The sequence below is a fragment of the Bufo bufo genome, chromosome 10, assembly GCF_905171765.1.
Source record: "Bufo bufo chromosome 10, aBufBuf1.1, whole genome shotgun sequence".
Lineage (NCBI taxonomy): Eukaryota > Metazoa > Chordata > Amphibia > Anura > Bufonidae > Bufo > Bufo bufo.
Genome location: NC_053398.1, coordinates 143,737,572 through 143,752,191, shown reverse-complemented (window position 1 = coordinate 143,752,191; position 14,620 = coordinate 143,737,572). Strand labels below are relative to the sequence as shown.

The 14,620-nt window shown below is 47.4% G+C and overlaps 1 protein-coding gene across 9 annotated transcripts in view; it reads left to right on the top strand.

The window, feature by feature from the left end:
* NFAT5 (nuclear factor of activated T cells 5) overlaps nt 1-10,683 on the top strand; it is a 124,597-nt gene extending 113,914 nt beyond the window's left edge. For 8 of the 9 annotated variants that reach the window (XM_040410098.1, XM_040410096.1, XM_040410095.1 and 5 more), the window contains 4 exons: nt 2,547-2,692; nt 4,533-6,804; nt 7,119-7,345; nt 7,840-9,656. In XM_040410098.1, the coding sequence (XP_040266032.1) occupies nt 2,547-2,692; nt 4,533-6,804; nt 7,119-7,342 (2,642 nt within the window). In that variant the 3' untranslated portion in view covers nt 7,343-7,345; nt 7,840-9,656. Of the gene's footprint in view, nt 1-2,546; nt 2,693-4,532; nt 6,805-7,118; nt 7,346-7,839 lie in introns of all 9 variants that reach the window. The other variant, XM_040410094.1, reaches the window with a different exon arrangement.
* Nucleotides 10,684-14,620: the final 3,937 nt, after the last annotated feature.

Below are 14,620 nucleotides of genomic sequence, written 5' to 3'. Positions count from 1 at the left end.
AACTGTAAATGGTGCATCTCAGGCCACACCCCCATTCCCGCTAAGTCCCACCCTTAACATCTATGCCACACCCCCTTCCGCAGAGTGGATTATTTTTGTTTTTTTGCGTTATTGCTTCAGAAATATGTCTGAAAAGAGGTTTCAAAAATGCAGTGGCTATTCTTGTGGCCACTATTGGGGTCAGTTCATATGCTGCAGAAATCCATGCAGAAGCCGCTTCATTCAGGCAAATGGAAGGGAACTTCAGCTGCAGAAATGTCCACAATTCTGCTGCGTGTGAACATATCCTTACAGCTCCCCTTGTGGTTGTCGCCCAGAGTACTTCTCAGAGGGGGGTTCCTGGACTTAGATATTGTCCTTATCAGATTGATGGGGGTCTGACACCCGGCACCCCCACCAATAAGCTGTTTCGGACCGGCGCCAGAAGCTGCAGTGGACATAACCTTCTGCTTGCAGCTCCATCCACTGTATAGTTAGAACAGCTGCCCAAAGCAACTGAACGGTGGGTCTGCTGGGTGTCAGACCCCCACCCATCTGATGATGAACGATCCTGAGGATAGACCATCAGTGCACCAGAAGACCCCCTTTAAGAAATCTGCCTTCTGCTTTGCAAGGCATTCCCTGCTCCCAAATCTCTGAATAACTAGAGAGATCTCCTGCTTAAAGGTGACCCCTTGTGGGAATTTTAATGGCTGCCACCAATTTTTATAAGATGAGGACCACCACCTCCATACACCCGATCAAGGAATTCTGAGTTAATCTTTTGATTCCTCAAGTCTTGGACATGTCTCTGACTCTGGAGGACCTACTACGCAGACGAACCCCCAATAATGTGAATAGGCACTGTGTAATGCTTCATTTCCCCTGTGGTGGCGCTGCAGGGAACTTGAACACTTCGTGCAAGGTTTCCTTGCAGATTATTGCCGATCGCTGGCGGTCCCAGCATGGGATCTCTTTGTGACCATCTTATTATCAGGGGAACGTTCTAACAATTGTCCAAAGTGGGAAAACCCCTTCAAACTAGCTATAGGTGCAGTATTTTGGCCCAGTGTAATGATTAAACTGTTTATGGGGGCTGTTGAGTCCCCTTCAGAAGCTTATACGTTACATCTCAATTTATCGTCCTGTATGACCAGGTTTATACAGATCATTGCCATCCGCTCAAGGGGGCGTGTCTTTTGTGCTGCAGCACAGGGGGCGTGTCTTGTGCTGCAGCACAGGGGGGCGTGTCTTTTGTGCTGCAGCACAAGGGGCGTGTCTTTTGTGCTGCAGCACAGGGGGGCGTGTCTTTTGTGCTGCAGCACAGGGGGCGTGTCTTTTGTGCTGCAGCACAGGGGGCGTGTCTTTTGTGCTGCAGCACAGGGGGCGTGTCTTTTGTGCTGCAGCTCTCTCCCTACCACAGCTCAGTAGGCATTTGAACTGAACACATGTGGCCACTGGATAAAGAAATAAGTGAAAAATACAGCAGGTGGCGCTATACAGATACATTATACTGAATAGCTCAGCGGCTATACGGAATTTCCGAAAATATATATATGTATTTTGTGGGGATTCGTTCTGGTAGGCAGGTTAGCGGACGCAGTATAGAAGCAACCACAAAGTCTTCAACTTGAACAGTTCAGGGTTTATTCACACAGAACACAAACCTTCACCTTGTGAGCAGTTTTTCATCAGCGGTCCCCAGCAGGCCTGTTTTCCAGCATGCGGCTCTCAGCCCTTTAGCACGGCACACATCTTCAGATCCCAAAACACAGAGACTCCACACCTTCACTGTGAGATGGAAGATAATCCTCACCACCTGACAGTGCTGACTGCTTTTATAAGCCTCCTAAGACCCGGCCTGGAATGTGGGGAGTAGCCACTCACCCAGCACTTTGGCTACTCCCAGTAAGAGCCGTCCCGGATCAGCTTTACAGCCATATTAACCAGCTGAAGTGTCAGACTGCAATAATGGACAAAAAAAAAGTCTCTTACCGCACATCAATGACGACCCCTTGTCCCTTCCTACTATATATATATTACCAAATACAGTGCCATCCATTGTATAGCGGCAGTGCTTGGTATTCAATTGGATGAGGCTGAGCTGCGCCTAGGCCGATGATGAGGAAGAGGCTTAGGAGCTAACACACTGCCTTGGCCTCGTCATACATCTGATCGGTGGGGGTCCTGAGAGTCGTCCATCTCATATTGATGACCTATCCTGAGGATGGGTCATCAGTATGTAAATCCCAGAGAACCCCTTTAATACTTTTTCAGCGCCACCACAGGAGAAATGACGCATTACATGGTGTCCATTCATATTAAAGGGCTGTCGGTGTAATGCAGGACAGGACAGATCTTTCAGAGAAACTCTGAGCCACTGTCTCGTCTGGGCAAAAGTGAGGACCCTGAGCAGAGACCCCCTCTATTAATTCTGAACTCTTTAATTGGGTCTATGAAATGGGTTTTCTTACCTGAACAAGTCCTTTAAGTCGCAGGAGCTCTAACCACAGGCCGATGTCATCTCAGGTGTCTCATGTAGCTCGTATTTCTTTTCCTTTCCTCAGCCGTGACCCCTCCTGTGTCTAACATCGACCAAGTGAATTTGCTTCCACCCGCCCGGGGGTCTCCGCACAAGTCCAGCAACATAAAAAATGAAGATGTGGCTCCCATGGAGCTGACAGGAGACCAGAGAGCTTCACAGTTATACAAGGTGCGTCCAACACTGATGGCTTATAAATGTCAGCCGGGATTAGGACACGGACATAATCCCAGACATGGTACTATGATAGAAGTTATATTGTAATGTTATAGTAGTAGATGGAGATAGACCTGGGGTCAGCCACCTCTTGCACCCCAGCTGTTGTGAAACTACAACTCCCAGCGTGCTTTTATGGAATTTCTGGGGACAGCCATGCTGGGAGCTGTAGCCGGAGGTTGCTTAGCCCTGCAGCAGATCGAGTAACTTTTTGCAGCCTTAATGATACAAGAACACGAAGGTTAAAGGGGAAGGGTCACTGAAGCTTAGCTGTACGGCTCGCAGTAAGCATGGCACACTCACAGGATCCCCTGTATTATAAAGGATCTATATCTATAATTGTATGTCCCGTAACATATGTTGTTAGGCGTCTGTGTTGTGCCTTTCCTCTGTTATACTTCCTGGAAATGTTTGACCAAATTGATACTCTGCTGTTACCGTTAGGGTGTGACGCTACAATGCCGACCATGTCAGAGGGTGTGACCCGCCTAGCTGTCAATAAGGAATAACAGAGGAATGGCGCTCTCCAGCCCTCCTGAAAACTCTGATGCGACCGTCGATGGTAAACCATAGTTTTGCAGGTTCTGCCTTGGTACTAATGATGGCCACAGAGTTAGCAGGACGGCTGGAGAGTGCATATTCCGTAGACCCAGCGGACCAACACCAGATGGCATGGTGGGGGCGCAATTAGACACCATGGCCGTTCCCGTCTGGTATTTGTGCTGGAAACATTGACCAGCCTTCGGTATGTCCAGGACATCCTGGAACCTGTCCTACTGCCTATTGTGGACTCTGTTCCAACAAGATGACCCATTGACACATTGCCCGCCTCACACAACGTGCTCTTCAGGGTCTCCGGCCAGTTCTATCTCCAGATCTCTGGGATTGGATGGGGCGACGGATCTGTACCTCGGCAGCAAGCGGAGCGGCCACCCAGTATTAATGTCACCCTGCCCCAATGTACGTCCTGCAGGGGCACCACCTTGCTTGTGTGATCATTGACGGACACCGCCATCAGTTTACACTTCTATCAGTCTTGGCTCAGTCACATTGTTTTCCATGTTTTCTTTTCTCATTTTCCAGCAATGTAAATAGCAGGTTGGCCTTCGGCAAAGGGGGCGACTTACATGTCATTTTTGGACCATTGATATACATTACCTTACTTTTAATCCAATTGTTATTGCTGGAGGGCCCTCCCCGGTCTACCACATAACACCTATATACAGTGGGGATGTGAGGTCTCCGAAGATTAGGATTAGGGCTCATGCACACGACCGTATGTATTTTACAGTCTGCAAAAAATGGATGACATCCGTGTTGCATCTGTTTTTTTTCTGGCGGATCCATTGTAAATGCCTGTCCTTGTCCGCAGAACAGACATACGGACACGGAATGCACACGGAGTAATTTATGTTTTTTTTTATCAAACCCCATTGAAATGAATAGTTCCGCATATGGACCTGTAAAAAAAAAATATGGAAATGGAAGAGAAATACGTTCCTGTGCCATGAGCAAGGGGTTTTCCTGGGAATTAAAAAAAAAATAAAAATAACTACTCACCGATCCCCTGCTGCTGCTCCTCTCTGCTTCCTACATGTCATTTTCGGACCATTGATAAAGATGTTATTGCTGGAGGGCCCTCCCGTGCCCATACGGTCCTGGCTCAGTAGACTGGTCCACCCAGCCAGTCACTTTTCATGGTTTAACTAAATTTGCTCCAGTCTTGGTTTATGAAATGTAATTTTCCGCTGAATATCTAAGTGTTAATATGAGTGTTTTCCCATTTTATCCACAGACCTCAAACAGTGTTGGATCAGGCCAGCCGAACCTGGAGAGCTCACCTGCCAGTGGGTCTTTTTCACCTTCTGTGTCCCATATCGCCAACGAGAAGGACCAGCAGACCCCAATTCAAGTGCAAGTTTTCAGCCCAGAACCGCTGCCTACCATCCAGACTCAAGACATCGCTCAGCCCAGCAGTTTCCAAGCGTCGCCTCCCAGCCAGAGCGAGGAGTCCATCCTGCAGCAGACGACGTTTCAGGCCATGGAGTCCCAGAGCCAAGAAACTCTGCAGTCAGAGAGGACAATGGTCACCCTGTCACAGATGGCAGAGGCCACACAACAGGCTCAGCAGCCAGGCTTGCAGGAACAGGCTCAGACTTTGCAGCAGCAGATCTCGACAAGCTTATTCTCCCCATCTAGCAGCCAGATGCAGAACACCCTTCACCAGATTCAATCTGGGAGCTTTCAGCAGGGGGTCAGCGGCAGCAACACAGAAGTGGACCTGGTCCAGCAAGTTCTGGAGGCGCAGCAGCAGCTAAACTGCGTCTTGTTTTCTAGTCAAGGTGGGAGTGAAAACAAGCAGCCTGCAATGGGGCAAGTAGAGGAACAGCTAGAGAATGGGATATTTCAACTTATTGGTTCAATGCAAAATACTCCCAGTCAAAGCATCTTTTCTTCCGCTGATTCGGTGCATAGTAGACCTGAAAATGTCCTCTCTGGGAGACCTGAAAGTCTTCTTCAGCAAGCTGAGAACGCCATGACAAGTCAACAACAAGCTATGGAAACCAATGCATCCATGGTCATGGAAATGCAGCCAGGTATCCACCAGGCTCCGGGACCAATGCAGTCGGACATGTTCCAAACTCAGAGTCCCGGTGCGGGAAGCATCCAGTCACCCGTTTTCCAGCAAGGCTCTCACTTAATGAGTGGCCTCACTGCTAGTGAAGAGATGCAAATACAATGCGACATGTTCTCCACACCCGGTGGGAACGATGGAGGCACAGGGCAGCAGCAAGTGTCTGCCGCCGGCTCCAATCTCTTCCAGTCTTCCACAGCTGCAGATAATAAGAATTCACCAAATCAGGCAGAGCAGATGCAGAACAGCGTCTTTCAGTCCATTGTCCAGATGCAGCACAGCGGGGACGGACAAGCCCAGGTCAACCTTTTCTCGCCTGCAGAAGACATGATGGGGGTTCAAACATCTAGTGGTCAGCAGCAAGGGGCAGGATTGTACCAACAAGCTGGCAACATGATGGCCCTCCAGCAAGGTAATTTTCTTCAGCAGCCCCCACACTCGCATGCTCAAGTATTCCACTCCCAGAACGCAATAGCCGATAACCAAAATTTGGCTCAAGACACACAAGGAAGTCTCTTTCACCCTTCAGGCTCCATCAGGCAGCATCCAAGCTCGTCTTCTTCTCAAGACCAGATGCAGTCTACACTTTTCCATCCACAAGAATCCATTCCGTCTCCTCCAGAGCAGGCGGCCACGAACATGTACACCATGAGCTCTCTGCAGAACAGCCAAGTGCCTCAAGAGAAGCCTCTCTCGTTCTTCTCCAGCCAGAACTCCCTCCCGCAGCTCCAGGGAGCGACGAGCTCGGAGCAGCAAGCCGCGTTCCAGCAACAAGCCCAGTTGTCTCATATGCAGAATTCAGCGATGGCCCAGGAGCAGCAGCGGCAGCAGCAGTCGCCGCAGAACCTGTACCAGGCACAGAACCAACAGGCGTCTATTTTCCAGGCAACTCACTCCATGGTGGGCATGCAAGGCAGCCCTTCACCTCACGAGCAGAATCAGAATATCCTCTTCAGCGCACAAAGTTCTATGGCCAATATGGCGGCACAAGAACAGCAGCAAAACATGCTGTTCAGCCAGAGCCAGGAACCAATGGCTACCCAAGAGCAGCAGAACCAAGCCTTATTTCATGCACAAAACATGGACTTTCAAGCTCAGAGCCCGGTGACCTCTCAGCACGAGCAGCAGCAGTCTCCAATGTTTCATAACTCCCCGCAGCTCCAGCTCAACCAAGCTTCACCCACATCTCTGGAGCAACAAGTGGCATTGTATATGTCCCCTGCCTCCATGTCGGCTCTGCAAAACAGTATGGGCCCACAGGAGCTGCAACAGGCCAGCATGTACTCGCAGTCCATCCAGGGGTCCACTCCCCCTCCTCAGCAGCAGGCCGCCATGTTCCACAGCTCTGCGGGGGGAGCCATGAGTCAGATGCAGGGTGCATCCGCATCATCTCCACAGGCCACCGGGATGTTCCTGTTTGGAATCCAGAACAGTGAGTTGTCACCAGTTATGCCTTATAGATGAGTAATGCAATGCTATGGGCATCCCCTGCTGTTTCAGTGTCTCTAAAGACTTGGCTATGGACCCCATGGGAAGTGCACAGTTTATAAAGTTTGTCTTCCGTTTCCATAGACCACTTTATCGAGAGTTCTTGATTGGCATATCTTGGCAGAATTTTCCAATTTCTCTTATTACTGGGGTGTTTGGGGACTAAGTTTAGTTATGATTGTTTTGGGGCTTTTTTTATTTTTTTTATTGTCAGGTGTGTAAAGAAATGACTCTAACGTCCTATTCTCCCTTCCACAGACTGCAGTCAGATGATGTCCCCAGGAGCGGGATCGCTGCCGGACCAGATAATGGCGCTGGCTCAGTCAGGCCAATCCCAAGGAGACGGACAGTCGGTGACCACACTCCTGTCCCAGCAGATGAACGAGAACTCGTCGATGACAACAGATCAGAACATGGAGAAAATCAGCAATTTACTAGTGTCTCTCCACAACCAGGGGAACAATATGTCCAGTTCGTTTTAAATGGTAAGTTTACAGCAGTGGCATCTACCATTGGATAGGTGAGGGGAATGACCACACAAGTCAAATTCACCAAATACCGTATTTTTCGCTTTATAAGACGCACCTTGGTTTTAAAGGTGTGGGGGGGGGGGGAATCAGACCCCCATTTTATCCCTCTGATCAGATCCCCATGTCAGACCTCAGATGAGACCCCCATAATAGATCAAATAAATACATTAACTTACCTCTCCTGCGCCAGCTCTCCACTCGTCAGATTCCGCGGTCTCTCCTGCAGTCACCGCTCGCTGGTCTTCTCCGTGTGCTGAGGCCGTCAGGGCAGTGCAGGGCCCGGAGGAAGACCAGGGAGCGGTGAGGGCATATTATGAGGGCTTTCCTCCGTTTTTTGCGGACCACAAATTACATACGGTCGTGTGCATGAGCCCTAATGGCATATACTGAGGCAGTCAGACATTCCCTCTAAATGTTGTACCCTTCTTCTTCTGTTTTTTCCCTCTCAGGTGGAGCCGGAGCAGCTGCCGTGATAATAAACTGGATTCTTCCGTTTATCGGTCACGGTCCAAGTAGAATCGGTTTCTAGTGTTGTTTTCCTCCAGACTCTTCTTCGTCTTTGTTCAGTATTTAGCGACCAAGACTACAAAGCTAATATAACGTCATACTCCAGAAAGCCGTAACCCCCGAGACCCCTGCAGGGGGCGCTCAGCCGTCAGGGCTTTCTTCAGTGATTGTAATGTTTACCTCTTATTTCATTTTTTTTTTGTCCGTGTGTTTTATGTAGGCGTGTATGTATGTATATATAAATATGTACAGAATATATATATATATATTTTTCTTCCTCTATTTTTCTCCTTGAAGAAATCACTTTAATCTCCCTCCCAAGAAGCTGTGATAGTGTACGCTTAATGCATATAACGGTCTTATTACAGAGCGGTCTGTGCTAGCAAGTGAGGTGGCGGAGGTACGGCTCTTTGCAGAGCGGACCTGGATGTAGTATGCAGGTGCTACCGTGGCCCCATCAGCGGGGCCCCTACAGCAGCTGGATGAGGGCCAAGACATGTTAGGCAAGTAATGCTGCACTTAACCCTGTTTTCTGCTGCCCCCTGGTGGCCAGCAGAGGCAGCGACTTTAACTTTATTGAGCCATGTAGATATATTTTAGTACCTAATCTGTTTCTAGTCGCCCGTTTTCCTCCTGTGTTCTTTCTTTGTGTATTATGTCATCTTCACGGAGACATAGCATCTGCAATTGGACACTTTCTGGCAGCGCAGGCTTTGCAGAGCATCATGGGATACTGGAGCTTGACGTGCTAAAAAGCACCCAGTCTCTGGATTTTAACAGTTTCAGTAGCGCAGGATTATTACCGATATGAAGGGAACTTGAGGCCCATCGCCGGCCATTTAATTATTATTATTATATTTTATTTTTTTTTGACTAAGGTTTTTAATTGTTGGTTTTTATCTAACGTGTTTTTTAATTTTTGGGATTTTTTTTGTTTGTTGAAAGCTCAATTTTGTATTTAGGTCTTTGCTACATGTACTGGACCAAGTGCGTTAGCAGAAGTATATATAATAATAGTATATAAAAATGAAAGGTTTCTATATAAATACAATACATAAGATTTTTTTTTTTTTTTTGCACACATTTGTGGCAGATTTTGTCCGTCTTTGTCTCTGTAGCTCCTTTTTGGGAAAGGGAAGAACTGGAAATGCTGCTGTATATGGAATGGGGGACAGGGGTGTATGGAGAGGCGATTTGGTCTGGTGTTTTCATTTCGGTTTGGCCCTATAGATCTAGAAACCCCTTTGCATACGGTTTTATGCATCCCGACACCCCACGGCCATTAGCCTGCCTTGCCATGAATGAAGTCAGCGTAGTTTTCCTGCAAGGCGCACGGACTTACTCATTTATGCCTCGTCATGAATTGGGCTAATGCTCCGGCCTCGCAAAGGGAAACAAAGGACTGTGGCCCAGTATTGATAGTTTTCTACTAATAATGAAACCACCTTCAGCCAAGTGGATTAAATAAGTAAAAAAACAAAAACCTGTCCTGTGGATACAGGGGTGAGACTAGCCTGTGATTCATGATCTGTCTTTGGCCCTTCCAATACATGATGACCATTATGGGCAAGTTTTTGTCTCCATGTTTTGCAGGCTCCGTCATTGCTTTTTCAGAAGGAAGACGCTCTATAGCGCCACCTATCGGTGCATAAAGACAAGGCTTTCATGTCCATATACGTGAACCCCGTGATTTGCTGCTGGAAGCTCATTGGCTTTAAAACCTGTAGTTCTCCATGAGGTAAAAATAAAAACTGGCATTGAGCGAGGTGGCTGTATAAAAACAGGAAACCCCCCCCCCCCCCCTTACTTACCTTTAAAATGAACTGACTTAATGGGAGCAGCGCTGGTGCTGCACTCAAACAGGTGATCGGTGGGAGTGCAGGACGCCGGACCCCCCGCCGATCAGCTAGGAGGTTGGTGACCCCTGACCTGTATTAGTGAAACTGTAACTTACCTGGGGTCCTTGTGCACATGCAGTTTGGATGTGGGAACGTGAGGTTGTCGGACTCCAGCTTCCAGCAAGGTATGCAGGAGTATTCTGGTCTGACAACCTTGTCCCCACACTCGGCCCAAGATTTATACCGCCATAGACCACAGCGAAGTACGTTTTTCTGTTTAGACCTCTCGTAGGTCAGAAACTTCACTGACAGTCTAAAAGCCATTACCAGACGGCTTACACTTTGTATCCATCTTCGTAAATGCATCAAACAATAAGCGGAGACGGGTAGGACACTAACTTGTTATACTGACCGACCGCTACATGAGAAGAAGAAGAAATGCTCTGTCATCTGGATGGAGGATGAACCCCTTCCTTCATAAGTGAGTGACATCCAGGACGAGGTACACTGTTCTAGATGATGTACATGCAGACCCCCACATCGCATGCTCCCATCATGACGTAAGCTTCTGCCGGTTCCAGGTTCATGGCTGCTGACCGCCCCATGGACTTGTTTTTTTTATGTGTAATTGCAAAGCAGGGGGGGTCAGCCTGTACGTCAGTGGCATAGGGGGCACCAGGCAGACCTGCTGAGCCTCTCCATCCTCCACCCACGAGCGAGCGGTGCAGGGCATGGCTCCGGGGAGACCAGCGGCAGTTTGTTTTATACCAGCTACACACAGTTTGTTCTGTCGAGGGGCAGAGGTATTTTTATTGTTTTTAGCAATCTTGTAATAACGTGTTAAATATTAAAGAAAGGATATTTTGCTTCTATCAGAACATTTGTATACTCTTTGCAATTATATTTCTGTAAACAGCTCAAATCAATAAAATTAAAGTTTTCAGTCTGCGTTCATTGCTTTGATTCCTCTTCAGCTTTCCCAGAATGGCATACCTACCTAATGTCTCTCCTTATATTGCTGTCACTAATGCAGATTTTCTGTTCTCTTAAAGGGGTTGGCTACTGTCCAATGACTATATGGCACTTACTAGTGTAGCCATTGTTGATTCTGCACCCTATTTTGTAAGGTACGCCCCCTGGTGGGCCGAGTTTTGTGCCGTCAATGCAGATGTAGTCATGGGACCGGACCTATCGCTCAGTCTCCTCCATTCATATACACTGGACCTGCCGTCTGCACTGTTGAGAGTTTAGTGCGGGTGCAGTGTCCTTTAATGGAGGAGGCCGAGTCGTGTCCATCAGCAGCCATCTTAGGAACAGGACAGCATGGAACGGCTGGGCAATGGCCGTGTGCGTCAGCCCTTATACTGATAACCTATTCAGAGGACAGGTCATCATCTGATCAGTGAGGGTCCGACGCCCCCGCCGATCAGCTGTTTGAGAAGGCACCGTGCCCTTCTTGCAGCTTAATCTAGGCTAGGGATGCTCAAGTTGTTGCAAAACTACAACTCCCAGCATATTTGGGCAGGCTACAGCTATTAGGGCATGCTGGGAGTTGTAGTTTTGCAACAGCTGGAGGGCTGCAGGTTGAGCATCCTTGGTCTAGGCACAGCTCAGCCCTATTGAAATGAATGGGACTGAGCTGTGATAACGAGCACAACCGTAATGCAGCTTACTAAGCACAGCGCCGTACATTGCAAGACGGACGCAGTGCTAACAGGAGCGCCAATGCATTCTCAAACAGCTGATCAGTGGGGGTCCCGCGTGTCAGACCCCCAACGATGAGGATAGGTCATCAGTATAAAAGTCTTGGGAAACTCCTTTAAAAAAAAAAAAGGTATGTTCTCTGGTTGGGGGGGGGGGACGTATACACTGCAGATATGAGTGCAGCAAATGTTTGCCGTGTTACAATACCAGCAACAGTGGGTGACATTTTAAATCTCATCTGCAAAAAATAAAATCCATAGTGTAAATAACCTGTGATGCAGATTTTAAAACCACAGCAAATCAATGTATATGGTGGATTTGGGGGAATATTGCAATACACACAAACTCCACTAGGTGGAGTCAATGGGCCAGATTTATCATTCCTCTGACAGCTCACTCCACTTTCACATATGGCTAAAGTCAGTTTTAGCCAAGTCAGATTTATGATCGGCCCTTTAAGACTATAATAAATGTGGTTTGACGGTAGCAGTTTATCCGTCAGTAAGCAGCTTTACAAAAGTCGCACATCTTTACGAAAAAGTCGCACGTTTTTATGAAAAAGTCGCATGTTCTATTAAAAAGTCTCATAAGATAAGCATGGTCCTCACTGGAGTGAAATTGGGACTTTTTTGCGACTTTTTTGCGACTTTTTTAAATAGTCCCAATAGTAAATCTGTCTAGAGATTCATTTACATAAGAAAACACGCCCACTTTCAGAAAACTGGCGAGCATAGTGCAGAGCAGAAAAAAGTCGCAAATTTGTGCGCAGTTTTAGCGTTTGGGACTTTTTTGGGACTTTTTCACTCCATTATTCTGACTTGAGCTAATGATAAATCTGGCCCAATATTTTTTTTTTCTGCAGCAAAGTTACTTTCATATATAAATGACAAACTATAAAAACATTTGTAATGTGCTTTCCTCACAGGGATGGCTGTGCAGTTGGGGCGATCTGTATATTTTTGGAGTATGTAAGGAAATCTATATACACAGGGAGAACATGCTAACTCCATGCAGATGTCAGATTCAAACCCGGGAGGTACCGGTGCTAACCACTGAGCCACCAGAATGAGAGCAGCTTGCTAAACCCAGAGCCGTGAGGGATAGATTTGCTATTGGCAGCAATGTTGCGGGAATGCAATTTTAACAAATCCCATTCACTACAGACATACCACAGTGGTAGGTACGAACGTTTCATTAGGATGGCATCACTAAAATCGGACCCGTCACCTCTCCTGACGTCGCTGTTTTAGTAAGTAATAGAATTCCATATTAAATGCCAATTCTGGAACATTTCTAATTGACTGTTCTGCCTCTACTATTCCTGCTAGAAGTTTATGAACAAAAGGTACAATTGGGTGTTACCAACAGGAGGGTGTCCCTTCAAAGTCTGACACTGTCCAATTAGTGCTGCCAGTATGAGGCTGCAGGGACGGACACCCCCTTCACTAAACTGGTAACACCCAGATGGACCTTTACTCATAAACTAGCAGGAATATCGGAGAATCGGCACAGAATACAGTTAGCAAGTAGTTAGTAAAACAGACATGTCAGGAGAGGTGACAGGTCCCCTTTAAAAGGGGTTTTCTGCAATTTTAATATTGAGGACCTATACTCAGGATAGATCGGCGGGGTGTCGGACGGATCAGCTGGTTGAAGGGAAGGCTGTGCTCCGTGTGAGCAGGTGGAACTACAAGTCGCCCCATTCACTTCTATGGCACGGCTCTGTAGTATACACTTGAATATAAACGTGAATGGGACGGCTGAGGTGTAATTACACTGCTCAACGCTGCGATGTTGACGGCGAGCAGGTAAACCACGAAGGGAAGGCTGCACTCACGTGGAGCGTGGCATTCCCTTCATCCAGCTGATCAGTGGGAGTGTCGGGTATCAGACCCCCTCAGATCTGATATTGATGAGCTTCCCTGAGGATAGGTTGGCAATATAAAAATCCCAGAAAACCCCTTCCCGACCAGCGCTGTAATAGTACGGCGCTGCAGGAAGTGACTACGGCGCGCGCAGGAGCTGTGCCCGCCCAATCAGCTGCAGGGGACCGGCAGTTCCCGTTAGCCGGACCCCTGCTGTATGCGCCGGCATCGGTGAAAACACAGATGCCGGCACATTAACCCTCACTATGCCATGGTCAGCGCTGACCACGGCATGTGCAGGTCCCTGTGCTGCTGTGACGGGAACCCGATGGTTGGGACGGCAGCCCAATGACTTCCTTAGGCATCATGGCTGCCTTCCCTGTTAGCCTGTGAGATCCAGCCCCCTGGATCTCAAAGGCAGTAAGCTGTACAGATGTATTGTAATGCATTATACAAGGGATGAGACCCCCAAAAGTTGTGGGGGGGGGGGGGGGAGAATTTAAGTTTTGCATAATAAAAAAAAATTAAAAAATAATTTCAAGTAAAAAAAAAAATAGGAAAGAAAAAAGTATGCATATTAGGTATTGCCGCGTCCGTATCGACTGGCTCTATAAAAATATTGCATTATTGTGTATTTTTCCAAATTTTTGGTAAATTTTATTTTATAAATAAAGGAAAAATATATTGACTCAAATTTACCACTGTCGTGAAGTACAATGTGTCTCAGAATGGTTTGGATAAGTTATAGTGTTCCAAAGTTATTACCACATAAAGTGAGACATGTCAGATTTGCAAAAAATGCCCTGGGCAGGAAGGTAAAAACTGGCCCGGGGTAGAAAGGGTTAAGCATCTACAAAAACAATGGTTTCCCTATTATGTCACAGGCCGGGAAAAAGAAAAAAAAAAGTCAAATTCATCAGGATTCTGCAACTTCTGGCACTCCAGCTGTTGGGAAACTACAAATCCCAGCATATACATTTGCTGTTTTCAGGACTTCCGCAATAAGGAATGGAGCATACTGGGAATTGCTGGAGTACCTGAGGCTGCCGACTCCATGATGGGTAAAGAATTCAACCAGTTTATACTAAGAACTCCTCCAACTCCGCTCCTAGTACAGAAGTTTGGCTGGGTGGCTTGTACATGCCTGGCATCCAGCTGAAAAGGACATGTAGGAGGAGCATTGTGAGATTCTGCATCACTCGAAATGTTCAGCAGCGATGACCAGTGACAGAGCTCTTTGCCAAGGTCCTTTTCAGCTGAATGCCAGCCCCACTTCACATCCTCCCTTCCCCAAGATTTCGATGAATAGTGGAAAG